This window comes from Polyodon spathula, chromosome 12, assembly GCF_017654505.1.
Source record: "Polyodon spathula isolate WHYD16114869_AA chromosome 12, ASM1765450v1, whole genome shotgun sequence".
In the NCBI taxonomy this organism is placed as follows: Eukaryota; Metazoa; Chordata; class Actinopteri; order Acipenseriformes; family Polyodontidae; genus Polyodon; species Polyodon spathula.
Window position 1 is genome coordinate 36,693,096 of NC_054545.1, and position 21,519 is coordinate 36,714,614.

At 40.8% G+C, this 21,519-nt stretch overlaps 1 protein-coding gene across 2 annotated transcripts; it reads left to right on the forward strand.

The window, feature by feature from the left end:
- The first annotated feature begins 342 nt into the window (after positions 1-342).
- LOC121324752 (G protein-coupled receptor kinase 6-like) lies at positions 343-18,966 on the forward strand. Of its 2 annotated transcripts, none has more exons than XM_041266905.1 (16): positions 343-553; positions 3,302-3,397; positions 9,882-9,994; positions 10,710-10,787; positions 11,356-11,456; positions 12,350-12,442; positions 12,570-12,633; positions 13,085-13,225; positions 13,397-13,587; positions 13,805-13,842; positions 14,601-14,690; positions 15,714-15,922; positions 16,359-16,496; positions 17,081-17,218; positions 17,411-17,545; positions 17,870-18,966. In XM_041266905.1, exons 1-16 carry the CDS (start codon positions 502-504, stop codon positions 17,918-17,920), a joined length of 1,728 nt encoding a protein of 575 aa, XP_041122839.1. In that variant the 5' UTR covers positions 343-501; the 3' UTR covers positions 17,921-18,966. The 2 variants fall into 2 exon arrangements, with proteins under 2 accessions (XP_041122839.1, XP_041122840.1); XM_041266906.1 differs by lacking the exon at positions 343-553 and adding an exon at positions 1,995-2,096.
- Positions 18,967-21,519: the final 2,553 nt, after the last annotated feature.

Here is a 21,519-nt window from a genome sequence, read left to right on the forward strand (position 1 = left end):
GGTTTTTATGCGAGTGGGAACTACGTTTTCTTATTTAACGTTGTTTTGTTGTTTACCGTGTGACGTGCTTTTTATTTGTATGTTATTCAATTGTATTAGGACGATGCTGCAGGTGGATTAGTGCTGAAAAAATACATCACCGGCTATAACCTGTAAATGACCAATCAGAGCGCAGTATCCTGTTTTTGGGTGATTTCCCTGGTTTCTATTGGTACTCCCCATCCCTCTGCGTTTCAGGGACGTGGGGGGAGAGGCTTTTGCCAAATTGTAGGCGTGAACCGACTGATCAGACCAATCGGGCAATGTGAGTAAACACACGGGGGACTGCCAAAGCGGCAAGGGCTTTATGCTTCTGGGCGGAGAGCAAGTAATAGCGGAGTGTGTCAGAGGAGGCTACCGTTGAGCCTTGGGGGGGTGGGGGAGGACGAGACACATTTACACTGTCAACTCGGGGACGAGGCCGGGCCTGCACCTGCAGTACGCAACACAACCCAGGAAATCATGGAGCTCGAGAATATCGTGGCCAACACCGTGCTGCTTAAGGCGAGGGAAGGTAAGCGATTGAGCGGTACGCTGTCTGCTAGGAAAGTCTGGGGATTCATCGTGCTGGGGCGGCCGGTGTAGATAGCAGAGTTTATTTATTCGCGTATTTTATTTTTTTATTCAAAACAGCTGTTGACTGTTGTTATCAATTGTAGTTCCCACATTTCGATTAGCGGTTAATTTGTCTTTGTAATGTATGCCATTATTAGTTTGTAGCGGGTTGACAGTTTTATTAATCTCTCTGCCTAGTTTCTATTACAGTAGCAGTTTTAATAATCTGATGCATGTTATTGCCTCTGTCCTGCTCATAGTGTTATTGCTAGCCCAAGTCCACAGTGTTCGTTTTAACGGACTCGCACGTCGTTGGGCTCGGCAGTAGCGACTGTAGTAGTTACTCCAGACAGTACAAAATTGCTGCCTCCTGTCATTTGGAATAGTATTTTGTTAAATTACTGTTACTGTATTACAAACCATACTCAATCATAAGCTGAGTCTTCTCTGATTATTTTAATGAAGTGAATACGTCAGTGAACAAACAGGCAGGGATGGCAGTAAGACTCCCATTGCACAGCGGTTTGATCCATTTCTGGTTTTACTGTGAGTTTAATAAGAAACGTCTGAGCTTGTTACCTGTACAGTGTGGCTAACCAGGATCATAGTAAAACCTGGGATGGGTGCAGTTGCTCTGCAGTAGGAGTCGTATTTCCATCTCTGCTCATTGGGGATGATGCATATTACAGCTTATGCCTAAACTCCTTCACACTTACTGTACATCTCATCACAACAGGGTACCCTTGTTAACAAGATAGCTGATCTCATGCAAGGGCCCAGCCCAGCTCTCGTCATAGCGTCATATTGAAATGTGCTGCTGACATATCTACTGGTAGATCCTCTTTTTTTAATCAACAAAGAGTTTCTTTAAAGTGCATTTCCTTCTAATTGCTACACGTAGTGGAGGCAGTGTGGTCCAGTGGTTGAAGTCCAGGGCTTGTAACTAGAAGGCCACCTGTTCAAATCCCACCTCTGCCACTGACCGACTTACTGTGTTGCACAATGCACAGTTCACAGCCTACCTCTGTAAAGCACTTTATGATGGTAGTCCACTATGAAAGGTGCTATATAAAGATATGTTGTTGAGTCAGAACTCCCCTGTGGTGAAGGGGGTTTCCAGTTTGTGATGTGCACTTGGGTTAAGAGCAGTGGGGTGACCTGCCTCTTATTGTGCACTCCTGCCAGCTTTCTTTCTTTTTAGATTGTCTATAGATGTGCTCAGGATCCCACCTCTTAGGTTTGTTTGTAATTGCCGACATGGTGGAAGGAACTCACAAAGCACCATGAATTTGGATTCCGAGAGCAGTTAGAAATGTTGGCTCAATATCCTTGCATGCAGTGAGTGTAGGTGGAGCTGCTGCTCAGGTGGATTTACAAGTACACCGTGTACTTTTTGTTTTACCTTGTTTCATTTTAGACAAACAACGCTTTGTACTTTTCAAGGCTGTAAACTCTTCACCTTCCAGGATGTGCCAGAATGTGGAAGTATCAAGGGTTTTTTGGTATGTCAAGAGCAAATAAAAAAAATCACATAAAGTAAAAAGTTTTCTTTTTACGATTTAACAAGTGACCCCGAGTGTTTGGGGGACATGCTGCGCCTGACTGGTACAATTCTTCTGTAGCTGCTTGTAAAACACAGGTCTGGGCACACCAGTGCTCTCAACACAGTTGCCCCATCCATACCTGTCTCTACAGTTGCCTGCAGAGGGTGGGAATCCCACTCTGACTGCCTGAAGAGATCTCCTCTAACTCCACATTAAAAGGTTGTTTCAGTGCCTCAGAGGTACCATAGATATTTAGAGAGAGATAGATGTGTGCATGTTGCAATTAATCTAATAAACAGTACCAACTCTTCAAATCTATTATCACAACTACACTGTACTTTGTTTTTGCTATTTAAATAACTCCTATGTGTCATTTTTCAGCTTTATCTCATATCTATGTAATGTATCTATTTTACAAAGATTATATAATTACTGCTAGTATGCAGAATTTAAGGGATTTATCTTTTTTTTTTTTTTTGCATAGTCTTTTTCAGTTACACAGGGTACACTGGACAACTATATTCAGTAAAAAATATTTAGAAATATTCCTCCAATTTATATTCGACAGCATTATACCCCCTTGAGTTACGGAACAGAAATGATTAGCTGAATGTTTCAGTGAGTAACAAACCAAACTGTAAATTGATTAAGAAAGGATGCATTTTCTAGATCTCCTGGGTATGAAAGAGGAAGGAAACATTGTCTTGATTTTAACGTAACAGAAAATACAAATAAATAATGCAAACATGTCATTGTCTTCAGCAGACTTCTTTCACTTACATGTGCAGCAATCTAATTTTCCTATTCTTTTATTTAAATGTAGATTGGAGAGAAAGCCTTGAAGCCACTGCTGCTTGAAATTGGAAACACTTTTACTTGTATTTTCTGTAACAGAATGTCATGCTGGTGTTGATTTGGGGATTGGGTTGTTAAAACTTTCTTGCCTACTGTTATATCAACTGGCTTAGACTGTTTAATTGGTGTTTGCGTCTTAAATGTTTTTCCTTCCTTCATCTGCATAAGATTACACAGTGCTGTTAATATTAATCTGTGCTAATGAGAGTTTGAATCTGCTCAGATACACGCTGGTGAAATATCTGGCAGTGCAGAAGTGCTTTCAGCCATCTGCGTCCCCTGAAGTCTCTCTTATTTTCATTTAACAGGAGGTGGGGGGAAGAGAAAAGGCAAGAGTAAAAAATGGAAACAGATGCTGCAGTTTCCCCATGTCAGTCTATGTGAGGAGCTACGACAGACCATAGGTAAGCAGTACTGCAGGAATTGCTTTTTACCGTGTCCAGTATATGATCACAGTCCAGACTTAGAAAAATCAAAGTACAATATCGGTGTGCATGGATTTTAAGGTGAGGTAAGTGTTGACTTGTGTGTTAAAATGTTCTATATGATACTGTGTTATTAACCCTTATTACAGGAAGCGTGCAGAATGGTTTTGTGTGTTATTGTTTAGACTATTTAGGTCAACAAAATTGCTCACACTTGCTTTATAACATCCTTTACATGCCAAGAAATGCTGATTTTTACAGTTCAATAACAATTACTGCAACCAAAATGGTCAAAAACAAAATTACTCGGAAGCACCATTTGTGGTAAAGCCAATCTAGCCGAATCTGGTGGATAAGGGAAGCGTGTCACATGAAGTATGTCTTGTACTTTCATGTTTACCCCGTTCAATTTCTCATTTGTATAACTGGTTTGTTATGTGGTACATCTGGATTTGAATGCTTACAGGAGCATTTAGGTACCTTTCTTCAAAGGATCCTGTCGATCCAGACATTCCATGGATAAAACACTGTTCTGTTGACGGCCACCTGATTTTGAGTGTTAGCTCACCACGTTTTTGTTTTGTTTCTTCATGTGTATGTGTTCACGGCCACGTTCGCACGTTTCAAACTTCGCCCTGGCTGTCGGAGAGCTGTTGTAATCTGCCAGTGAGCAAGGGGTTCAAGCAGCACTTGAAGGTTGCCCCATGTCTGCTCACACCTTGCGTTTTGCAGAGAGACAGGAAGCTGTGGTGGGAGGAAGAAGGGGAAGTTCCCCTCAGTCCTGACACATGGTGCAGTAAAGAACGGAGGGGTGGTTGGGAAAGGGGTTGTGTCAGCCTGATTTTATAACAAGTTAGTAAAAACTGATCAAATGGTTTTTTTTCTTATACCTCAACGCGATTTGGATACTGTTCAGAATTCCAGGCTTTTTTATTTTTATTTTATTATCTGCATATTTTGCATTCAGTTAGAGTGCTCTTTGCTTCAGTGCTTTACACTAAGCCATATTAAGATTTATTTTTTCACACCCCTAGTAGCTGCTGTAGTATTATAAACGTAACTTTATTCAAAATCTAGATTGAATTCAGTGCTACACAGCTGTATAGTAATTCAGTAATCTCATATATTGTTGATTTGTTAGACCATATTGAACACCTCCCAATCTCTTGTCTTTGACCTCCGAGAAGAGGGTTGCAAAACTGTCCTGAGTGCTCACCATGCCCAACCCTTCTCAGTTTTAGAAACAGTCAAGGATCTAGGATAGTGTGGCTACATTGTGGTAGACACACAGAATTGTGGCTAACCGTTGTTAAAGTGTACATAGATGTTCGCTTAGTGTTTACATAAAAGTAAGCTAACTGCATGGGCTAATTTATTTCATATTTGATATTTCGTCTGTGTACAATTAATACACAGTCTTGTACAGAAATACTTGTTGCATTAATTTATATTAAAAAGTGATGGAAGGATCTTAAGATGGCCTTTCTCATTGGTTTAAATCAAGTTTAATCAGAAAGTTAAGTTGTCAGAAAGAGGACAGTGCCTCTCTAAATATTAGCCAAGCTTTATGGTTGCATAATGTTACCGCACATCTTCCTGTTATCTGATAACGGGACTGCCAACATTTCCATGGCGTCACAGTAAAGAGGGTTGTTGCTGCTCTAGCTACATGTTCGTACATTTTTTATTTATTTTTTTAAACAGTACAAATATTGCAATTCACTACAGCGGCAATATCATGTTCTAAAACTTCATTTAATTTAGTGGCGTTATCAGCACAAGGATTTCAGAGGAGCATGATACTCTGTGATTGCCTTCGCAAGTCCTTACATCGCCCCTCCCTATTGCTTTGTTAAAGGACCCGAGGGCTCTGTCATTGACAGCTGTTATGCTGCTTGAGCCCAGCAGAATGACGGGTATCGATCAATATAAAATTGAAAATGCATTTGTTTTCTTAAGGTTCCCGCTGCTAACCATTGCTAAAAATATAATGCATTTATTTATTATTAGTTTATTTGGCAGACGTCTTTCACCTACTAATTAGGTACAGGTCCTTTTAAACAACACACATACCACACGTGCAACTGCAAATTAGTTATTTGTGTAGATGCAACAATTACTTGCTTCATCGCTTATTGATCGTCATGGCTTTTGGTTTTTATTAAGCTTCAATTAAGCATTCGACTAATTGCCCTCGGTCCCTTTCTACCCAGTAACAAGTGCTTTCTTTGCACACTGCTAGAAAAAAGTCTCTTCCGTTTTTGTATTTATTTTTTAATGGGAAATGTCACAACTTAATAAAACATATTTTCCTGTTATAATAAGTTTTCTAAAGGCTTTTACAGGATGATATCACTATGTATAGTTAATTGCAAAAAAAAAAAAAAAGTGTTGAAAAAATGCATTTCTGTCTGTCGATTTGAGACCCCTGTTTGCTGATCACTCTTCTAGTTATTTATTTATTTATTGAGTCATTCATTTGTTCCTTCACCAAAAGCGTGCACTTCATAGCGAGGCTGCTGACAGATTCTGGTAACCGAGTAGGGATTTGTTTTTATCCCCAGCTTGCATGTTATTATAAACCATGCATCTCTGGGGAAGCCTTCAGGCTACATTGGGTTTTGTATTTAGTATTTTTCACATTACACAGTAATGTATGTACAGTAAACTGCAGCTGCAAATGCGGTCATAAGGCCCATTGTTTGCTTTGGTTTACCAAGATTAATGAAGACATTGTACTGTTGTAAGTGGACTGTGTTAAGAAATTGACCCTGAATAGGGGATGCCCCTGCAGTGTGCACTAATAGAACACAAAGCAATCACTGTTTTGGTGCTTTTTGTTTTTAAAGGTTAGGCTACGATTCAATTTTCATAATCCCGCCTCAGTCTCCTAACCCATAATGGTGTCTTTAGAATAATGTGTTTGTTTAGAAAAATGGACAGATGATGAATTGGGGACCACTGCACCACGAATACATGACCGGCAATAACAACATCCGTCAGTTAAAATGCAGCCTGCTCTTTCCAAGGGGCTACTTATTCATACAGGGACACAAGTGGTTCTCTACTCTTACAGCGATCGATAGAGACATAAATAACACGCGGCAGGAATGGAAGGATACTGTATGTGTAGTTAATGAAGTTTTATTCAGATGAAGGCAGTTTAATAGCGCTGTGGTGAAATGTGTAGAGCCATTGCTTCAAATGCAAACAAATTGCTGGGGATAGATGTAACCAGAGCTTTAAGCCCCATAGTGAGGCTACATTGAAGCTAATATTATTTTAGTTTTGATTTTAATAGCTGCCTTCCTTGATTGTTTTTTGTCCCTTTGCTTTGAAAGATAAACTGTGCTTGAGTACTTGAATGCTAGTCTAGTGACAGACAGAGTAAGCGTTGCAGGCTTTCTAAGTACTGTATAGTGGTGTAAGTGATAGGCAGTACAATGTGAAACTATTCAAAATGCACAGTGAGTGAAAGTTCTGAAGAAATCAGACTGACACTGTGAACCCTCTCTCAGCTCAAGGTCTGTGCAGAACCACAAAACCAGGACTTCTTCCCCCTTAACCCTGCAATGTCCATTTCTGTATCACATGTGACACAATGCTTAACCATTCCTCTATATTATTATTGTCTTAATCCAGCCTCACAAGCCAGCATTTTTTATATGCTGTACGTTGTGATTTTATTTGTAGGGTACTTGATATAATAACAAGATGGGGCATTTCACATCTTTTCTTAGAGAAAGGAATATATTGACGCCTTCTATGTACAACTTTTGTGCAAGGTTGCTTCAGTAAAAGAATCTGCAGATAAAACGTCAGCAGGTATGGGTCCTGTGCTGCTGTTTCTCCACACAGATAACTGGCTTCCCTGTGCAAACCACATTTTATCTTCTCTCACTCCCACACTCTCACCTGCTGCATGCCCCAGCGGAAGTGATGACACTCTGCATTACCATCGACGGTACATCAGCTGCACACCTCTCCCTCAGCTGGGTACAGCAGCATGTCAGAACACATTCACCTTTTAATTCATACAGTTAAAAAAAGAAAGAAAATCAAAACTAGCATGTTGCTTTTAATACAGTAACACGTTTCTCAAAGCAAGAGTTGCCGTAGAGAGTTTGAAGGCAAACACATTTATTTATTTATTTTTATAGCTCTGCTATGCAAAGCATTGTATAGCTTATGAAATGTTGTTTAGTTCCCTTACGTTTTAAAGGGAGAAGAGAGTATTCTGTTATATCGCACAGGAGAAGTCTTTTTTTTTCACTGTTTCATTGCACACTATCGCTCGCAAGATCTGTTGAAGCTGCTGAGTGACCTAAATGTTAAGGGTTCTGTTCAGTTGTCGTCAACAAGCAACATATAGTATGGTAAAATGCGAAATAAATGCATCTGCCTGCAGAGTTTTTCCCTGCTTTTTTGGACGGAGAGAGCCATATCATGCCTTCTTTTTGCAGACTGTTTGGGCAGATGATCTTTGAGCACTGTGACACAGGAAACCCACAGCTTCTATGTTTACTGACAGAGAGAAAAGGGCTGCCGTAGAATGTAGCTACAGATCATTGTGTTAAACCGTGTGTGTGTGTGTGTGTGTGTGTGTGTGTGTGTGTGTGTGTGTGTGTGTAGATAGATTGATAGATAGATAGATAGATAGATAGATAGATATAAAATGTGTCCTCTTTTAATTAATTGTTTGGTCCAGCTGGTAATGTGGAAGCCTGGGACAAAGTAATACATAGTTTTGCATGTATATGAAATTTGTACTTGGAGATGCCAAGAAAAAATATCCATTCCTAGAATGTTACCTGCGGGGGTGGGTGGCGGATGGGGGGATATTTGCATGTTTTCAGTGTGTGTGTGTGTGTATGTGTGTGTGTGTGTGTGTGTGTGTGTGTGTGTGTGTGTGTGTGTGTGTATATATATATATATATATATATATATATATATATATATATATATATATATATATATATTATATATATATATATTGTTTTCATGTTGTTTTTTAATACGCTTAGCAAAGAACAAAGTAAAATCTGGAAGTGAGAGGGGAATAGGGATGTGTTCTCCTGAGTATGGAATATAATTCTTAAAAGGAAGAAAATGTCAGAGGGAGAAGGCATTCAACGATAAAGAAAAGAGTTTTCCCAGTATTGAGTCCTTTAATGTCTACTTGCTGTTAGAAAATGTCTCTCTATTTTTAGGTTTTTTTTTTTTTATTTTAAAGTAAATTCCAGCTACAAAGGACAGACAACATATCTGTCATAGGGAACCCAGAATAAACAAGTGAAAGTAACCCCATTGATCTGCATACAGCTATTCATAGACAGACCGGCAAATGCAGTATAGTGGGAACGAGTCTGTTATTGACAAGTGCCACTGTTTCAGTGGGACAAAGTCAGACCTCACAATGAGGACTTTGGGTGATACTCCTTGAGTAACATTACGTGTGCCGATTTGACGTCTACATGTTCAAGGTTTGCTAAAACGATTACACACTGAAAAAAAACGCTGTAACATTTCAAGTAATCATTTTGCATTTAAAGAGGGGAATATATATATATATATATATATATATATATATATATATATATATATATATATATAATGTACAGCAGCTCTGCTGTTTTAGGAATGCTCCTCTCAGAACACATGTTTTAACAGGTAAAATATTGTTTTGTTTAAAAACTGAACTGGGATTGCAAATGATCATACTTGCTGATACAGTACAGTAGCTGAATTTGATCAGGGTTTTATTACTGCATTGCATATGCTACAGTATAATTTGTTGCTGGTTATTAAATACCAGTTGCAGCCCAGACATAGCCAGTCTGGATAACCTGCAATATTACATAACCCTCACACACCAGACTGGGGTACTGGAAACTGTCAAAGTTACCCCTAAACAGTACAACACACTCCAAAGCTTAAACGCAAAGTCAGTTTGAAATTGAAAAGCATGGTGTAGTTTGTATTGCTGTATCCACATGTTAATGTTGGCTGCTGCTGGCCCTAATGTTTGCATACCTCTTGTTTACACAGCGCCTTTGTAGGGTATGCAAATGTGTTTGCGCAGTACTGTAGCTGTCACTGATAGAAAAATTATACATTTTTTATAATCTTGTTTGTGCAAATCCCAGTTCACTTTTATAGTACACAGCATTTTTATTGTGCTGCCGTGGTATAACGTAGATGGCGGGCAATAGTGTCTCCACCTCTAAAAGGTGTGTAATGTAAAGCCAGCTGATGTCACAGGTTATTATTGGAGTAGATTTTTTTTTTAAAAAAGCATGGACTGTACATTCTGTTCTTCAGGTAAAGGTAAAAAGCTGGTAGAAAGTTATTCATCGTGGGGTAGGATTCCCAGGGCTGAGTCCACTGTTGGTCATTGAAGGCTCTGGGGTCGGTTCACGTGTTCGGTTTTTACTCCTGGGTAAAGCTGTTGTGTTTTTCGCAGAGAAAGACTACCACAACCTCTGTGATAAGCAGCCCATCGGACGCTTGCTGTTCCGGCAATTCTGCGACACGAGGCCCGAGCTCGCACGCTGTGTCAGATTCCTGGACGCTGTGGTAAGGAACCAGCTCAAGGATTCCACGCCCCCTTCTTACTGACCCAGACAAGCAACAGAGACCATGTTCTGTCCCTTCAACTCTGCCAGCATGTCTGTGTGCCCCCCACCCCCCTCCCCATTTTATTGCACCTATTAGCTTTGTTTCAATGCTCAGTGATTCGCGCTGGTATAACATTAGTGCCGGGTCATCTCCTATTTTTAATTTCTCCCCACCCGCTCCCTGGAGACATGAGATTTTGTTTGTCTCATGTTTACATGCTGCTCTGTTCCTGTGACATTACCAGCAAGCAGGCTCATGCATAGCAGTGAGGGTGCAGATAGGCGATAGGGATTCACTCTGGGCTGGTCCACTGAGTTTCACTCGAGCTGGGGAGCCCCGGTGTTTTAGTGCTCACGCATTACTGAGATTTTAAGAGAATCTGAAGTGGGTATTTGATGTTCACAAGGGCTTATCAGTCTTGTCAGACCCACGAGTGAGAGACGAGGTCTGTAGGGTTAGAACCCATAAATGGAGCTTCAGCTCTTCCTGGTGGTGGAAAGGAGTTTGTCAGAATGGTACGAATTGTCTCATTTAGAAACGAGACTGTTATGCTGGGCGTTAACAGCTGCACGCATAAAATTGCATGTTCAATTAAAACGTTTAGCCTTTAGCTAGATTATTATATTCTGGTCTTCTTATCTGTTTGTGTGTTTTGTGTTTGTTTTCCCCACAGGCTGAATATGAGGTCGCACCAGATGAGAAGAGAAAAGAGTGTGGGCAGCAGCTAATAGACAAGCACCTGAACCCCAGGGTATGGTATTGTTTCCCTGAGCTAGACTGGCAATAGCTTTGCCAATGCTGGCTGCTGATTTGTGTGTAATGGTTGGGCTCCTAGTATCAGGAGCTCCTCGTAAATCCTTCTCTGAAGCAACTGATCACGCTTCTCATCACAGTATGAACAAGTCAAACCTGATTCTGTAGTCTTACTGGTACTGCAGTAGCTGTTCATGCAGCTGTAAATGAGAAACACTTCATTTAACATCAAGCTACTGGCTCCTGAGCATTTTAAATAATATACTTTTAACTAAAGGTTGTTGTGAAACCCAGGACTGGGTGCTGGGTGGGGTGCGAGTTTGGAGCCCTGTTGCAGAATGTGGAATTGTAATGCTGCAGGTCAGTGGTATTCAATTCTGGCCCTTGAAAATCCAGTCTATGTTTTCACTCCAAGCAGGTTGTAAAGAATTAATTGAAGCTGCTAGAGGCCATGAACTAATGTAGGACCTGCTTGGAATAAAGAGCTGGACTGGAAGGGATCTGTGGGGCCAGGGTTAGCCCTGCTGTGGGTGTTGATGCTGTGCCCTGTCACTGTGTCCCTGCAGTCGGAGGAGCATGTCCCCGAGATCCCAGAGGAGCTGGTGTACAGCTGTGCTGAGAGGCTGGAGCAGGAGGCCTGCAAGGAGCTTTTTAAGGAGTGCAACAAGTGAGTCTCCACGTTTAACAAACAACAAGACACTCTAATCCATTGCTCTCATTCCCCATGCATGTGCAGAACCAAGCCAGGATATGAAGCACATTATCCCACCAGAGATAATGTAATGTAGTAAGCAAGGTTAGGGCTAAGCGGGGTCTAGGGAACCTTTTTAAAAGAGTTGCTGATATAGACATATTATTCTATGTTAATCACTGAAATCTCTTAAATCAGCCCCATGCCTTACTGTGCTAAATGTTAATAAAAATAAGTAGATCAGTAATGTACATATTCCCTGAAATTACTTGATTTTAAAGCTAATATATATAATTTTTTTTTTAAACCTATTCATACAATTCAGTTTAACATTAAGTTTATGTGCTTTGCTCTGGGATTTGCACTTTGAACATCCCAGTGAATTTGGATCTATTTATGTACAGGAAAACTGTTTTGGAAAACTGTTCAGTGGCCCTTGGGCAACAGAATTTGGTGGTTAAAATAAATAAATAATTAAATCTCAACCAGGGGGAGCTGCCTATCCTATTACTTGCTCAATGTCACCTCCATCCGAGTCAACTATGGCTTGCATACGTGACACGACATGATAAACAGCTGACTGAAATATTTCAGGGTTAAGGATGTCGCAACGTGGTGTTCTGGGTCCCTTCCTGTTCTGCAAAATGATGCCCCCTGGTGGAATTCCCCCATGGTTGCAAAACATTTTCCTGTGCAATAAATGGTTCTGAAATGTATTGCTCCAGTGTGATCAAGAAACTGGAGTGGTTGCAGAGGTTGTTGTTGTTGTTTGAAACGTTGCCATGCTCAGCTGGCTGTATTTGAGCTGATGTGTGTTAAGCTACATATTAATTACAGCGATGGATTTCATCAATTTCATTGCCTTGCAGATTAATCCATGGCTATCTCAGTGTGGCTCCCTTTGCAGATTACCTTGACAGCATGCACTTCAACAGGTTTCTGCAATGGAAGTGGCTCGAGAGGTGGGTGTGGTTCTAACATGAGGGGACCGTGCCTGGCTCCCATACCAAATCATTTGCAGTGGTAGAGATGGATCTGTTTCTCACCGTTTCAAAGCCTTGCCGCATTGTCCCCTTCCCTGTTCTCTAGGCAGCCTGTGACAAAGTACACGTTCCGGCAGTACCGAGTGTTGGGGAAGGGAGGCTTCGGAGAGGTAAGAGCTGCGTGTCTTCCACACCTCTGACCTCTGACTGCAACCTATCTGCACTGCACCCTTTTAGAGTCTCATTGTCTGATGAATAACTTCTTTATAGCAGTGGAACTGCATTACAAGCTTGCTCCTGAATAAATATTCCTTAATTTTTAATGTGGTTTTTGATTTACTGGACAGTGCTAGTCAATCCTGTAGAGACGCCGCACCAGAACATTTTGCTGTGCTACTCCAGTCGACGCAGAGCACTGGGTTTTGGTACAGGCACAGAGCAAGCCATTGGGAACAGTGGTGTTTTGCAGTCGAGTTATTGTAGTCCCTATAATGTTAACACTAACAGTTAATTAACCGTGTGACGCGGGCCCACGACACTGCCCTTGATAGGCCATTTGTTTGTTTGTTTGTTTGTTTATTTATTTATTTATTTATTCCTTCACATTTCTCCCCCTGCCAGGTTTGTGCATGCCAGGTGCGAGCGACAGGGAAGATGTATGCCTGCAAGAAGCTGGAAAAGAAGAGAATCAAAAAAAGGAAAGGAGAGTCCATGGCGCTCAATGAGAAACAGATCTTGGAAAAAGTGAACAGTAGGTTTGTAGTAAGTACATGGGAGCTGTTTTAAAACTTCAAAGTATTTGTTTCCACTTTTCCCATGGCTATACTATGCATTTGCTATAGTTTACTATGTTTTGCCATGTTGTGTTTTTTTTTTTTTAAATATGCTTTACCATACTCTCTGGTCTTGACACTGCATTTACCTTTTTTGCAGGTGAGTTTGGCCTATGCCTACGAGACTAAAGACGCCCTGTGCCTTGTCCTTACACTCATGAATGGGGGAGATTTGAAGTTCCATATCTACCACATGGGACAGGCAGGCTTTGATGAGAAGAGAGCTGTGTTCTATGCAGCAGAGCTGTGCTGTGGGCTGGAGGATCTGCACCGGGAGAAGATTGTGTACAGGTACCTCTTTCCTGCGTAACACAGTACGCTCGTACAGTATTGGGACACCAGCCCTGCTTCTAGAGACGCGTTTCCTATCATGTATCAATGAATGACAAGTGCTTTATTGTGATTGCCTTATTGAACTGATTAGTCTGTTTTGGAAGAGGTAAGTCTTGGGGTTGTGTTGTAAATCAGAAATGATGAGTCTCTTTTTATTGTTTACATTGTGTTTCAGAGATCTGAAGCCAGAAAATATTCTATTAGATGACCACGGTGAGTACATGAGCCTGAGTAGAACCTGTAATCATCTATTTCTTTTGGTACTTAAAAGAATATCATTTGGATGACTTCTACTGAAAAAAAGAATAGCTACTGGTTTGCACTTTAGAGTGAAATGTGTTTCCTAGTACTGTATGCAGGTCAGTGGAGTGGAAAGTCCTGTTGCCGTTGTTTTATATACAGCCTGTAGTGCCCCTTATCTCCAGGAGATGGGGCCCTTAACCGATATCTAAAGGCAACAAATCCATTCAACTCTTTAAGACCTCTGTGACGTTGGCACCACCCAGGTTAGATGCTTCACATATTTATTTGAAGGCATGTCTGTAGGCTAGGGGTGCAAGATGTAAATTCCTTAGCTGCAATACTTAGTTATTAATTGATTTTTGTTTTGCGCTTCTGCTGTTGCACTTTGGAAGTCAAATAAGATGTTGTATTGTTTTTTTTTCTAAATCATCTACACCACAAGGATACTCGTGCTGATTGGAGACAATTTATTCCCTGTGCAAATAGTAAAGCATATATGTTGCAGCTGCTGGCCTGTCCGCAACGCACTCCCCTCCTCAGTGGATACAGTGCTTGTAGGGATTATCCTTGTTTTTTATAGAACGGCTTGTTTACAGCACTGGTTTTTCCATCCAGCTGAAGAAGGCCTTGCTGTTCGAAATTGAAATTATTAAAAGTTGGCGCTAAGCGGTGTGTGCTCATGGCGTTGTTGAAATTGCTTTTTGAACCTGTGCTCTTTCTCCGTTCAGGTCATATCCGCATCTCTGATTTGGGGCTGGCTGTTCACGTGCCAGAGGGGCAAACAATCAAAGGCAGAGTTGGGACAGTGGGATACATGGGTGAGTGCACTGTATGGGTGTCCTGTATCACATCGTGTATCCGTTTGGTGATAAACCCAGATAGTGTAGTCTGCCTGTTCCAAATACCAACAGAGCATGATTACCAGCAGAGCCGCAGCTAGTGAGTTTGTTAGCAGCATTTTATAAGGGAATTATTTTACCATTGGTAACCAAACAAGATGTAATTAGATTTTGCATCATGCATTTAATCCCTGTTGTGTTGTGGTGAGCCTCCACACTGGTTTATGTTATTTTGAGTCATTTAAATTAGTAGATTTGACTGGCGGGTAAAGGGTGTTTCCTTCTTCTTCCCAGAGGCGAGTGTGACGATGTTTCTAGTGTGTTCTTTGTTTTGTGTTTATAAACTCCTAATCCCCTTTGTAATCCACACATCTGTGTTGGTCCCAAAGTGACTGTTGTTTTTCATTACCAGGTGTTTATTTAATTTTTTTTTTCTTGTTTTTTTTTTTTTTTTTTTTTTTTTTTTTTTGGCACAGGAAATCTTAAACAGTCATAGAAAAACACTGACCTCTGCTTGGCGTACTTGAAAGATCCTCTTGTACTTTTCAAGAAGGAGAATGAAAATTGAGGCCATACACTTAGAATACCTGCCTAGACTCCCGATGGTTCACGCTGTGCTTCTTAAGAACCATGTTCCACAACATAGCGTACCAAAAACATGTTTATTCGGTATCTCTTTTAGTTGAAGGTACAAACATGCCTGCTATTAAGGGTTTAATCGGTAACATTATTTCCTCATGTTGGCATGGCTTTTGCCAAGTCTCTGAAACAAACCAGCATGCTTTCCCGGCTGGTACGCTCAAAGGGTGAGAGTCAGACTCCGCCAACTGATCTGAAACGGAATGAAAAGGGTTACCAAGCCATGAATCAGTGAAATGCTTTAAAGACGTGACTTGAAGTTTTCAGATGAACCAGATGAGCACTAACTGTCCTCCTCTTAGGTTCTAATGTTAAGATCTTATCTCTTTTTGACGCCCCCCCTCCCTGTTTTCCTTCCGTCAGCCCCGGAGGTGGTGAAAAACGAACGCTACACCTTCAGCCCTGACTGGTGGGCTCTGGGCTGCTTGATATATGAGATGATCGAAGGCCAGTCCCCCTTCCAGCAGCGCAAGAAGAAGATCAATCGCGAGGAGGTGGAGCGGCTGGTGAAGGAGGTCCAGGAGGAGTACTCCAGCAAGTTCTCCGAGGAAGCCAAGTCCCTCTGCAGGATGGTGGGTGCCTTTGGTTCCAGCGCCAACACAAGCCAGTCTTTAAACTGTCACCCATGCATTTTCGTTCTACAATGTTACCCCTTGAGCCCTCAGAAACGCCCCAGCTAGCAGACTGAAAACTAGTTGGCAGTCAGTTCTTTTGAGATGTTGGGAGACTGACTACCACCAATTCTCAATATTTTTCAGTTTATTTGGTAGTCAGCAGGAGTTGATCTTATCTTTCTGAAAGTGGAGCAACTTCAAGCTTTCCCTCGGCGCTGACGGCTGCCACAGGGATGGCAGTAAGACTCCTATTGCACAGCAGTTTCACCAATTCTTGATAAGCCGCAGTGTGTATAGGTAACAAGCTCAGGCGTGTCTTATTAAAAACTCATTGTAAACCAGCAATGGTTTAAACGGCTCTGCAATCCTTGATGTTTGGAATTGCTCCTCACAGCTGCTGGAGAAGGACCCGATCCAGAGGCTTGGCTGCCGGGGTGGCAGTGCTGCAGAAGTGAAGGTGCACCCGCTTTTCAAGTCCATCAATTTCAAGAGGCTGGAGGCAGGCATGCTGGAGCCCCCATTCATTCCTGATGTGAGTGGAGTTAGGATCCTCTGCCATGCATTGAAACCTTTTGTGCATGAAGTATTGAAAATAGCAGGGGAAAAATGTAGTTTTGGACACATAATAAATAGATTATGAAATTGAGAAAAAAAAATTCCCATTGCTTTTATATGGGGGAAAAAGTGGCATCCTCATATGAGGTCATCATGCATCTGCGTGTTCCATATAAAGACTAGAAGAGAGTTGTTTATCTTTCTCCATGTAAGGGTCGCCATGCATGACGGTTAAAACTTAACCGGCACATAATTCTGGACTTTTATTTTTCAGGTTTTCTGTTACCAGGTTAAAATACAAAGATTGGTATTGACAGTCTAGCTAGCTTCCTCATAATCTAATCTCGTTTTGTGATTTGTTTTCTGACTGTACAATGTGTGCAAGGCTGGGTGGTTGTTTGGGCTGGGTTTATCTTTTTAGAGCTTCCAGTCAGTCGCCACCGTGTACTCAGGGTTACTGCTGCTATGTCTATTGCTGTTCTCATAACCGAGACATCATCCTAGCATCATGATTTGTCTTGTCTCGGTTTGTAACCCCTATTGCTCTGTGTCCCCCAACAGCCCCAGGCTATCTACTGTAAGGACGTGTTGGACATTGAACAGTTCTCCACTGTGAAGGGGGTGGAGCTGGAGCCCACAGACAATGACTTCTACAGCAAGGTCTCTACCGGCAGCATCCCCATCCCCTGGCAGAACGAGGTGAGCATAGACTCCATAATCACCACTGCCAGGAGCCTAGACAATGTCAAGTAAATCGTTTGCCAGCCACGTTAGTGGCCGACGTGGTTAACTGTCTGGCGCTGGAGTCTTCATGTCTGGTGCTATTGCTTAATTAATTATCTGTCTTTATTTGAATGGTTTGTTTTTTTGCTGGGTGGTGTGTCTTTGCAGATGATTGATATGGAGTGCTATAAAGAGCTCAACATGTTCCATCCAGACGGGACCGTGCCACCAGATCTAGACTGGAAGGGCCAGCCCTCTCCTGAGCCCAAACAGGGGCTGCTGCAGCGGCTCTTTGGGAGGCAGGTAAGTTTTGTGAAGAGTGGTGGAAGAGGGGGGCCTTCCCGCTTCTGTCAGGCTTGTGTACCTTTCTACAGAGATCTAGCGAACCACTTTTTCAACTCTGTAGGATTGTACAGTGGGGAGTTGGCAACTCCCATCCCGCAGGGCCATGCCATTCAAATATTTGAGAAGGTAGAATTAAACCGTGACCTAATGTAGGATATTCTCAGTGGTTCAGTTCAGTTTAAAAATTAAGGGCATGATTAGAACAAAGATCTGGACTTCAAGTGCTTTCTTGCAATTGTAACGTTTCCCATGATAACAGAGTTGTCCCCCCACCCCCTGCAGGACTGCTGTGGAAACTGCAGTGACAGTGAGGAGGAACCCACCAGGCTGTGACAAGACCCAAGTGGGCCTGTCCCGCACTGCCCCGCCCCCACCCTACGAAAATGCATTCCCACCTGGTGGAGAGGTGTCAAAAGGATTCAATTTGTTTACAATTTTTGCACATTTGTATTTTAAGATGATTCTGTATATATAAATATGGGAATGTATATTTTCAGTATATAGCCATACAGTAAATGTTATTTAATAATGAGGTATGGCAACAAAAGGGAGTTCAACCCTGATGAGTTTCAAACTGCGGTCCGTGTCATCCAGTTTATAGCACTGAAAGTGTGAGGAACCTTGCAGGACTGTGATATCCTGGAGTTTTCAGTACAGTGTTTGTATTGAACGGTAGCACAGTACACTGTTGTGGACACACCAATACAGTGGATTGATCCCAAAACCACTGACGTCAGCGATAGCTGCAAGACATCTGTCTTACTAATGAACTGAAAGTCCATGGAAGAGAGATTCCTCTTGTCATATACTGTCTGGTAATCTGCATGCGATAGCTGCTGGGGACAGCCCTGGAGAGACTTCAGGTCCCCTGTGGAGACAGTTATGATGGTGGTTTGTCAGTAATCGGTACGTCCACTAGAACTTGCGTCCACATATCCGTCAAATGGAAAAGGATAGCTAGAGCTAAAGCGTAGTCCAGGCGGTGTTACATCAACTCATTTACCCAAAAAGAAAAAAAATGTTTTAAAGGATTAATTAGAAAACATTTTGATAGATGGCATATAACTATTAGTAAAATGCTTTACCACCAGGCATATTGAGAAGAAAGCTGTTGTACATAGTTGAACTAACCATCCTGAACGAGTCATTAACTATCCACTAGTGTTGGATATTGGCACTGTAATTATGAGAGCCATTTACTGTATGCATTAGGCTTCTCTTGCATGCAATAGTGAAACACAGCAGTTCATTTCAAAGGGTATGGACTTACCAGGGTTGGACAAGAGATCAAAAAGAGAGGTCATTTTAAAAACAGACAAGTCTTTTGAAGGCCATATCAATTTTAATTGTACAAACGAGATCAAATATATATATATATATATATATATATATATATATATATATTTATATATTATATATATATATATATACATGTATATAGTTATATAGAGTTCATAGAATAACATCTACATTATCTTAGATGAAGATGTAATAGAATCTACTGCCGCATTATGCTGCATTTACAAATCTTGTGGGTGTTTTTTTTTAATTTAATTTTTATTTTTTTAATAGGCTCTATCATTCAACTGGGTCTCAGTTTGTGGATGTGCAAACTGTTCTCAAACAGAAGTAATATTTGTGTAGTGTAAAATCTGTACAACAGAAACAGTTTTCTTATTTCTGTTGAAAATTGGGCCATCGTTTTTATTTCTTTTTTGTTTCACGCAGGATCCATATACTAAACCTTAACGGGTTATCATAATATTTTTTGCAATCTCATTCCAAGGACTTGGAACTCACTGTTGTTGTTTCACATTCCTGTGTCGTCTTTTATTTTTCACCATCAGAAATCCCAGAACCCCAAGCATCAAAATTCCCCATGCAGTGTGCATTAAGACTCTAAGGGCCAGGTTTCCAAAGCGTTTCCTCCATTCTTCAATTGACACCTATTTTTTTTTTTTTGAAAGGAGAAAAAAAACATGTTAACGTTGCAAAATGAAAAACAAAACACATTTGAGAGTGCTTAAGAGAACTTGAAATACATAACTTAGTTTGGTTCTAGTTTTGCACTTTCAAAGTAGCAGATGTTTTACCTCTTAAAGGAGTTAATTAAAGACTTGGCAATACTGTCTGTACGTCGTGATCGATGTACCTGGAATGGCTCAAGTGGGAGTCTTAATCCACTCGCCTGTCACCTGCAGTCTGGGAGGCTGGCAATTAAGATTTGTGAGGTTAATACATCTCCAATTGATTTTATTTAATCTGGGGACATATTCAACAATGGATTACCCGTCAGGAAGCATGTTTTCTCGTGAATAACAGCATCTATTACTGTATTTGTTCTTTAGTGCCTTGAAACATAACTACCCGAACCCACCAGTAGTGGGCGTCGGTTTGAAAACATGGACATGAGTTCTGCCAAAGAAGGCTTTTGTCTTTGTTGGGGTATCTTGTGAAGCTTTATTGTTTGACGGCAGCGATCTGGCTCATTCATATTTTGAATTTTTTTTTTTTTTTTTTTTATTAGACGTACCTGCGCTACCTTTTTAATAAAGGTACTTCAAATTGAGCTGTTATAAAAACAAATTACTTTAAACATTTTTTTTTTTCCATTTGAGTTAGACTAAATTTAAAGTTTTATACTGCATGCTTCTAACTTGACCAAGGGTTAAAAAAAAAAAAAAAAAAAAAAAACTTGCTTGAAATATGAAGCCTCCCGTTTCTTGCGTACCAAATTCACTGTCGCATGTACTCCCTTAAATTAAGTATTCACGTACAGTATACTGTGTGCCCCTTGATAACTAAACTATTCAAAACATTAGCTGTTACTGCCCTTAATCTTCCCTATCGTGTGATAAAATTAACTAAACCAGTGTTACTGCTCTTTTAAAATCTAGTTGTGTGTTGTAAGCAGTTTACATGTGGTAGTGGTGGTCTCCTTTTTAAGGTGCCTTTTTAACTGTTTGCCCTTGTGCTTTAAAGTACTGTGTAAAGTAAAATGCATTTAAAAGAGACTTGACTGCTGAAGAAAAGCAATTTGATTGAGAAAGTCTGCATCCTGCAACATACAAGTCAGCTCTGTCTGACGTGGTTTTATTTGTGTCCTTGTCTGTGAAAAAATGGAGTATTGGGATTGTCCTACTTGGAGATAGAATAATAAGAGACTTGCTTAGGAAGAGTTCTCTCGAACAGTAGGATAAGATCATACTGCCTCATCTTCATTATATGTCTGTCTTAAAAATACATTCCAGTCTTCTAAAGTACTGTACAGTGTAAAATTGTGATGTTTTTGTTTATTTAGCAATAATCTGGATACCAACACACTGTAAACTAGAGCAAGACTGAATTTGAATTTCAATGTGTACCGCGTTCTGAGCCTGGCTTCGACACACTGTCACAGTTATATAAAGTTGCTTGCATTGCACTAATGTTAATATGTATATTTTTGTAACCTTATCTACATTTTAATGATATATAAACACTTAAACAAACAACTGTTTATTGAACTGAGGAAGAGGACCTCTTTAGCACAGACGCAAAATAACGGGTTGAGATGAGGCTCACAGGGTTGTTCTGAGTTTGCCTCCACCGGTGATGCTAGCTAGATCATTGTTGTGTTGTCTGTGCAGATTGAAGAGAGGATGGTTAGCTCCCTGACCAAACAAACAGACGGACAATTCCCACACTTTTACAATGTCCATATGTTGAATTTAGAATGGTTTGGTGGAGACATCTGTTTGGATTACAACAGCACTTCTCACCTCTCAATTATAAAACTCATAAGACTGGTGCAGCACTGCTGAAGAAGTCTGAAGCACTGGGGCCAAGTGGCTAACTCCATGTACTGACGAGGGTTGTGTGTTCTTTCCCCAGTAGAATACCTAGGAGTCTGAACAGATTCCTCAGAGTTTCTAAATTTTTTGTTTTTGTTT